The sequence below is a fragment of the Triticum dicoccoides genome, chromosome 2B, assembly GCF_002162155.2.
Source record: "Triticum dicoccoides isolate Atlit2015 ecotype Zavitan chromosome 2B, WEW_v2.0, whole genome shotgun sequence".
Taxonomy (NCBI): Eukaryota; Viridiplantae; Streptophyta; class Magnoliopsida; order Poales; family Poaceae; genus Triticum; species Triticum dicoccoides.
Genome location: NC_041383.1, coordinates 62,918,409 through 62,926,525, shown reverse-complemented (window position 1 = coordinate 62,926,525; position 8,117 = coordinate 62,918,409). Strand labels below are relative to the sequence as shown.

Here is an 8,117-nt window from a genome sequence, read left to right as displayed (position 1 = left end):
TTTGTCCTTTGATTGAGGATCCATGCCTATGGATGGATGGATACGTTAACAGATTCATTTGCTTGTAAACTCAAGCAAGCATACTCAGCTAGAAACAACTATCCATAGGCATAAAAAGCATTATACTTTTATAATGCTTGTATAAAAGTAAATAGATTGGCTTGTACAGTTAGAAACATAAAAAACAACTAACTCCAGAACAACTGAGCTCGTCTTTTTTTCGACATCATCGAACTAATCACTTGGAATGTTTGCTTAAAAACCAGAGTTATTTGAAGAGGGGATTGTAAAAGTTGCGAGTAAGAAACACATGCCACGTAATAGTCGTAACGATAACGAAGAGGATCATAATCATTATATATGGCCCTAGGGATGCCCATCAGGGGTCCGGCTTACCCACCTCACTGCTCCTTGTTCTCTTCAAGGTGCCCTGTTGTAAGAAGGTCTCTTCAAGGTGCCTTGCAAAGCAAAAGACTTCAATTTCCAAATCTCCCTTTCTATGGATTTTTGGGAAGCTACCGCTTATTGTTTATCATGTGCCCTCAAACATCATAAATTTTTGGGCAGCAATTGATTTCGAATTTGGCACAAGAAATGATGCAACTAAAGGCCGTCTCATTTTTCATGACGCGGAAAATGGGCGAAAGATGTCTGCAGAGAATCATACATGCGGAACACTAGTGACACCGGGAGCACTATATAAAAACTCTGTCCAGTGTGCTGATTTTGAGCAACCTCCCAACACCAGTCAGTAAACAAAGGAAGCTATAGCAGTTCCCAATGACAGCTCAGAGTAGTGAATTAGCTCAAGGTAGCCGGACAGTTGGGCCAGTACTAATTAACTGGTGTATTTGTTCAGATCAAATGTGAAACGGACGGCCTCACGAGCATGGCTAACGGGGTCATTAAAAACGGCCTAGGGATGCCCACCGTCGATCCATCGGGGGTTTGGCTTTGTGCCACCTCACTGATCCGCGGCCTCCTCGTTTGAGACCACCTCTATATATACTAGAGATAGCCATTCATCCGCGTGCGGGGGTGCGCGTGCGACTTGGATTTGGGGCTTGGGCGACGGAGAGGAGAGGAGAGGGCGAAAAAGATGTGATTCCGCGGCGAGGCGTTGCCAGTAGGATTGATTTCCATCGTTGTGGATAGCTTGTTGGCGGCCTGCGAGCACTGCACCTCTCCTCCTGCTGGACGCTCGAACTGCCATCCACCATCCATCTCCCGTCCCTGGAGACGCTGGCTCTCAGCAACATCAGTTATGCCAGTTCCGGTGGAGAAATCCAGTGGCTGATTTCGGGCTGCCCGCGCCTCGCCGACCTGACGCTCGAAGCCTGCGACAGGATCACCAACATCACCGTGCCGCCAGAAACGCGCCTCCGGAGCTTCGCCTTGCGCTGCTGCCAACGCTTCCGTAGCATCACCCTGGGCTTGTCGGAGACACGAGAGTTCGAGTACAGAGGCCGGCGGCCCGACGCGTCTCGGTTCACGCTCGTCGGCGGCGCGCCAGGAAGAATCGTTTCGGCCAAGATTCACGTCTGCGGCAGGAGGATCGACTTTGAGACGCTCCGAGAGTTCCTGCTCCTGTTCGCGAACGCCGCGCACCTCCAACTCGGCTGGCCCGACAAGCAGTCCAGATCCGACTACGATGATTTCTTCGCTCGGTTCCCTCTGTTCCACAACGTAACGAGGCTCGAGCTGGCAAGCCTTTGCAAGCATCAGGGTGTCGTCCTCGCGGTGGCCGGAATCCTGCAGCAGACGCCCAACCTGACCGCTCTGTCGCTCAAACTCGGCGACGACAGGAACAGTGTCCTCCTGGATGACCAGGATGTCGCCGTGGATGTGCCGAACGTGCCGGTGCCGTGCTTGGGGGAGAGGCTGAGGGATTTGAGCGTGGAGCAGTACGAGGGGGCCAACGTGCAGAGGAAGCTGCTCCAGTGGTTGCTTGCCGGCGCGCTGGTGGTCGAGTCGGTACGTGTCGTGTTTGCCAAGGGGGGATACTCGGTGCTCGACGAGTTGACGACTGAAATCAAACATTGGGCGGCGACGGCGAATCCAGCTGCCACAGTTTCATTTTTGTGACCATATATATGTTTCATCAACTTCTTCTACAATTTCTTGGTTTGTGTTGCAAACGGAATTTCTACTTCTATAGTGTGTAAAGCCTAATTAATGGCAGGGTTAAACTAAATATATATACGGCAGCAGCTATGGTAATAGTTTTGTTCAGCTTTTATAAACAGCAACAGCAGATTTGTAAGTTAATTATTTCGTCTTGCCTTGCGAACAAAGTGTTTTAAGGATGTCCGAAGTAGTTTGTAGCTTTGTTCGTTCATGACATATCAATTTAGTCACTGGGTACATATGAGCACTGGCATGTTTGATTGTGCTGAAGTAATCCCTTTTAGTCTTCAGGTGTGAAGTGTGGAACCTCTTAGCACAGATCAGTTTACCTGATTATAGCACTTAGGCCATGTTTGGTTAATCACCTCCACAAGAGGATTGTGGATTTTTAGGATGATTTTGACTTTCGAGGGATTTAATCCCTCTCAATTCCTTTTAGTTCCCTTCGATTCCGAGATGATGGGGGTGTTCTACGCTCGGCAAAAAGTTCTGGCCGATCTCCACGGACGGACGGGGGAAAGCGAATAACAAATGGCCACGATAGCTAGTGTGGCCTATTTGACTAAGCTCCTACAAGACCTCCCATTCTCATGCTTGCAAGCATTGCTAGAGGTATGGGATTAATCCGGAGTTTCGCGGAGTCTCCGAGCCTGATTTCAGGTGTCGGGTTTGACTCCAAGGCATTGAGCAACGTGCAAACCGACCAGGTTTGCCTCCATGGTGTGTAGGAGCGTCTGTCACATTTTCCGGAACCAAGGCTGGGGCTTGCTTCTGTGTTGTCCAGGGGCTTACTTCCTTTGGTATCTAGAGTTCTCCATGCTTCCTGATCCTTGTCTTCCGAGTTGCCACCTGTTCCTTCGAGTTGCAACTTCCAAGCGTTCATTGCTAAGTACATGAAATGACCATTCCTCAGGTATAGCCAATCCTCATGCGTACTGAAAGAGAGCTCATCAAGGAGTTGAGCCACCTCGGTTTGTATGGCTTTTGCGGGTGCCTGAGCCATCGGTCAGTGGAGCTTGGGGTCTTGGCAGTAAGCTCGTGGTGATGTTCATAGTCCGCTACGCATCACGACCAAATTGTACAAGCCGTCAACATGTAAGAGGTGTACACAAACCTAGACGATCCCTTCGTAGGGAAAATTATATTTCTTTTACCATTCTGCGAGGGCTCTTTTAAAAAGGAAATTGATCACAACTTTAAGCAAATGATCTGGATTTTTTAATAATTTGAAACAGAATAAACTGAAACAAACACAGTCAACAGGTAGTCTTGATAAAACCTTATATCAAGACATTTCTAATTCGTCATCGTCTCTAGTTGCAGTTTTCTCATCATGATGTTCCTCTATAGGAACTTGGTGGTATTGAAGAGCCGCATGAGTTGTTCTGTTCATCTCAACTGGTGAGGACCTAAATAGTTGACATGGGACACACCCCTGACAAGGATGCCAATTGAATTGTGTCATCATGGACACCGCCAAGTAGGGCGGAGCACTGAGCCGACAAAACCCGCCGAAATAGATCAAGCTATCAATCCATAGGACCAAACCCAGACACATGGTCCTATGACAGCTGTGTCGGCCTCGACAACCACACCAGAACGGTGACGGCTGTATGGCAATTGTCTCCACCATTAAGACTTGGGCGCCAAGGACACATGAACTTTAGTTAGCTGGCCAGCACTATATGGTTGTGTTGCTACTTTTTGTGCCACAAATCTCCTTCTAACTTAGTGAATATATACATGCGGCTGTCATATCTGGTCTCAAAAAAAATATATTCCAAATGTAGAAAATCACAAACGACTACACTTAAATTACTGGACAGTTTTAATTATCATGCATGCTACATATGAAGATCATCTCTCTCTCTCTCTCTCTCTCTCTCTCTCTCTCTCTCACACACACACACACACACACACACATAGCGTCCAATCAAGCAAATGAAGACCATTCTGAATATCTAACACTATACGGGTTTGTCGTCTTTCATTTCAATAGACAAGTGTATGGATCACACATCAAAGGATTTCCACTACATAATCCAAGAACGGACCTTCACTCATGCTCGGTTCAGGTACTCAATGGCAACCGCAGCATGAAACGCAGCTCCAATAGGAAGAACATCCTCATCGAGGACGAAATGCGGGGAGTGCACCAGACGAACCATATCCATGGTGGTCTCATTACCTACACCGATGAAGAAGAATGCGCCCGCCGCTCTCTGCGCGTAGAACGCGAACTCCTCGCCGCCCATGCTCCGGGGAGCCACCTTCACATTAGCTTCCCCGAGCATGGCCTCCGCCACTTCCTTGGAATGGTCATACATCTCTTCATCGTTGACGGTGGCTGGGTAATGCTTTAGCTTCTCCTCCATGAAGTCAACAATGGCTGTGCAGCGGTGCACGGCAGCCTGGGCCTCTATGATATTCCAAAGAGGCATCAGGTTGTCAGTACCTCATGTCAAATGGTCGACGAAAAGAATTGACTGGAAACTTGAGATAGGAGTGAATGCATGGGGTGTTATAATTTGTCCTACCTCTTTCACCCTTTTCATTAGATATGACAGGCCTTCATCTGTCATGCTCCGAAAGGTGCCGCCAAACGACGCAGATTCGGGAATTACATTGTAAGCATCACCTCCTCTCAGCTGTGTAACAGACACCACCTGAAAGTAGTACATCATCGACAAAGTTATACTACCCAAGGTTTCATAAGCAGATTAATGGGGGCCTGGCCACCTCTGAATATATATGCTAGACATATTAATAACTTACAGCTGACTCGAGTGGATCGGTTTCACGGGCGACCAGTTGCTGAAGGCTGAGAATGGCGGAGGAAGCAGCAATGACAGGATCAACGGCATCGTGAGGGTTACCGGCATGCCCACCTTTTCCCGTGATCGTTGCGGTAAACCGAGCTGCAGCTGCAAGGAATGGACCAGGCCTTGATGCGACGACCCCTACAGGAAGATGTGGGAAGACATGCAAGCCGAAAATGGCGGAGACATCATCGAGGACACCCTCCTTTAAAATGTAGTAAGCCCCGGCGTAGCCCTCTTCAGCAGGCTGGAATACAAGCTTGACAGTACCCTGAAGGTCAAGCAACAACGACACATATTATACTGTTTTCTCACTCTCAGTAGTACAAATTTGAATGCACCTCAAACTGAATTATTTTGGATGCACATTATGATACATCATATTATTAAGAGTATTAGTTATATGCTGAACTGACTGAGTTATAATGTTGAGCCCTGGTGCCCAGAAGCACTGAAATGGAACTATATAGCAAATTGTTTGGACTGACAAAAGAGCATTGCTTACTATTTCCAACACAAATATGATGTTACATGTACTGTAATAATCCTCTGAATTTTACCACATTAAAATTAAGAGTATGATCAGTGCAGTATGTCTTTTTAACTACCTTTAAATCTTCTTTCTGAGATTGAAGTAGCTTGGCAGCTCCTAGAAGCATTGTCACATGGGCATCATGTCCACAAGCATGCATCTTGCCACTTTCGAGGCTCTTGTACTCCCAATCAACCAATTCCTGCCCAAGGACCACCGTACATACCATTGTCAATCAAATGCCATCACTATTTACTAACAAATTAATAAACCACTGTACAGCAAAGGTTAACTAGATTATTCTCGGATACAAGCTAGGTTCTTGTTGATTGAATTCTGTTTTGTGCAAGCTGCACATAGAACATGTCATATTTGGTTGGACCAATGCTTGATGTCGATTGTCTTGCAGCTTACAACGTACAATCCAAAACAAAATTTCATATCAAATAGGTTAATTTTCCGGAATACGGGCCAATTACTACCTATAATGGAAAAATATTTTCCGTTTCGTCTCATTGTAGGCGCTGATCTATCCGCTTTGTGTCCCTAAAGCGACATTCTGTGTTTCCTATGTAGTTAGGTTTCATGATATGGTGCAGCATAACAAACAAACAATAATTAGTCGGTGACAACAAGAATTTTGTTTGCCTGCCGCGATGGTCACATGATTGCAGCACACTTGACAGCAAGAGTTTTGATTACTCTATACAAGATAGGTCCTTGTTGATTGAGTTCTGTTTTTTGCAAGCTGCACATAGAACATGCCGTATTTTGATTGGACCAATGATTGATGTTGTGCAGCTACGACTGTACAATCCAAAAAATCATATCAAGTAGGTTAATATTTTCATAACCTAATAATTTCCGTTTCGCCTCATGTAGCTGCTGATCTATCCACTTTGTGTCACTAAAGCCACATTCTGTGTTTCTTATGTGGTTAAGTTTCATAATGCAGCACAACAAACAAACAAACAAACAAACAATAATTAATCGGTGATGGCAAAAGTTTTGGTTGGCTGCAGCAGTGATCCTCATGATTGCAACACATTTGATATTTTTCTTAGATAAAACGACGGAATTAAACCCACATTGGTGCGAATTCAAAGAAAGAGATGTAGACGTATAACAGAAACTAAGATTCCTGAGCAACCTGTGAGTATCACAAGGTGACCTTTCAGCATCACAAGGACAAAAGAAATTGCAGCACCAGCTAATGGTTCTACAACACTGTGGTTGGAGGATATTCATTCGGATTAGAGAATTGCGTGTTAGTTAATTCTCATTTCATAACAACCATGCATTATCATTCACAATTATTCCTGAAAAAGAATTAACATTCACATCCTGTCCTAATTACTCTAATTAGTTTTCTGTACTTGTCTTTTCCAAGAAAAAGAATTATGTTGGGACCATACGGGTTCATATAAGGAACAAATAAAGCAGTCCTAACAATGGTTAGTGACGACTGACGAGGGAAATGCAGAGTATGACAACCGACCTGCAGGGGGGAGCGCGTCCATGTCGGCCCGGAGCGCGACGACTGGCCCGAAGCCCACGCCGCCGCCTCCGGAGATGGTCGCCACGACGCCGGTCTGGGCGACGGGCCAGACATAAGGGATGCCGAGCGCGTCAAGCTCGGCGCGCACGAGCTCGCTTGTGCGGTGCTCTTGGAAGGCCAGCTCCGGGTGCTGGTGGATGCGCCGACGCAGGCCGCGCAGCCACGACTCGAACGGAGGTGCACGCGCCGCGCCCAGGAGATCGGCTCCCAGCCGAGTAGTCGCCGATGAGGTGGTCGCGAGATGTGAGAGGAAGAGGAGGAACAAGGCGACGAGATGAGCCGAAAGCCAAGCCATGCGAACGTGACCGAAAACTGCTCGATGCACACAAGACTATTGACTATGACGTGATATATATAGCTCGCGCGTGGCCTCCGTTGATATCTCCACCGGGAGTATAGGCGTGATTTGACTCGCCGATTTTTTTATTGCTGGAAATATTTTATTTGTTTTAGTTTGTTTTTTTAAAAAGATCTATATCTATTTCAAAAGTATGTCTGAAAAGTATAAAGCACCTCAAACATAATAAAAACTACATTGAAGGCTCTAGACCTCTCCCTGTCACGCACATATTGAATTCATGCACCTAACCAGTTCATCCATCTGTCCGAACTGATGGAGGAAGGTGGACAATTTTTTTTTAACATCAGTACAGACACAAGCGCACATATACACGCGCATACACTTATCCCTATGAAGACATACATGCACACCCTACCCCTATGAGCACCTCCGAAAGACTGAAATTTACGAAGTCACCGTAGGCACCTCGTCGTCGACGGGAACGTCTCCTCCCACTGAATGCGCATCGCCAAAAATTCTGAAATAAATGCGAGCATCAGGATTTAATCCCTGATGGGCTGGGGATACCACAGTCCCTCTAACCATGCAACCACAGGTTGGTTCACGTGGGCAATATATTTCAACACTCCCCCTCGCATCTAGCCTATTTTAGTCTTTAGACATGGGATCCGCAGAATCATTTTATTTAATACTCCCTCTGTCCGAAAATACTTGTCATCAAAATGGACAAAAAGGGATGTATCTAGAACTAAAATACATCTAGATCCATCCCCTTTTATT

The 8,117-nt window shown here is 46.2% G+C and overlaps 1 protein-coding gene across 1 annotated transcript; it reads right to left on the bottom strand.

Moving 5' to 3' along the window:
- Window positions 1-3,891: 3,891 nt before the first annotated feature.
- LOC119367125 (IAA-amino acid hydrolase ILR1-like 8) lies at window positions 3,892-7,355 on the bottom strand. Its single transcript, XM_037632732.1, has 5 exons — window positions 6,983-7,355; window positions 5,555-5,685; window positions 4,903-5,217; window positions 4,665-4,793; window positions 3,892-4,553 (listed from the first exon to the last, which is right to left on the bottom strand). The coding sequence occupies exons 1-5, from the start codon at window positions 7,329-7,331 to the stop codon at window positions 4,188-4,190; spliced, it is 1,290 nt and encodes a 429-aa protein (XP_037488629.1). The 5' UTR covers window positions 7,332-7,355; the 3' UTR covers window positions 3,892-4,187.
- Window positions 7,356-8,117: the final 762 nt, after the last annotated feature.

Coding starts and splice junctions, on each gene's coding strand:
- LOC119367125 (XM_037632732.1), bottom strand. CDS start 7,331: ATGGCTTGGCTTTCGGCTCATCTCGTCGCCTTGTTCCTCCTCTTCCTC. Junction 5,218..5,554: donor CTCAGAAAGAAGATTTAAAG/GTAGTTAAAAAG, acceptor CTTGACCTTCAG/GGTACTGTCAAGCTTGTATT. Junction 4,554..4,664: donor TAATGAAAAGGGTGAAAGAG/GTAGGACAAATT, acceptor CCTCTTTGGAAT/ATCATAGAGGCCCAGGCTGC.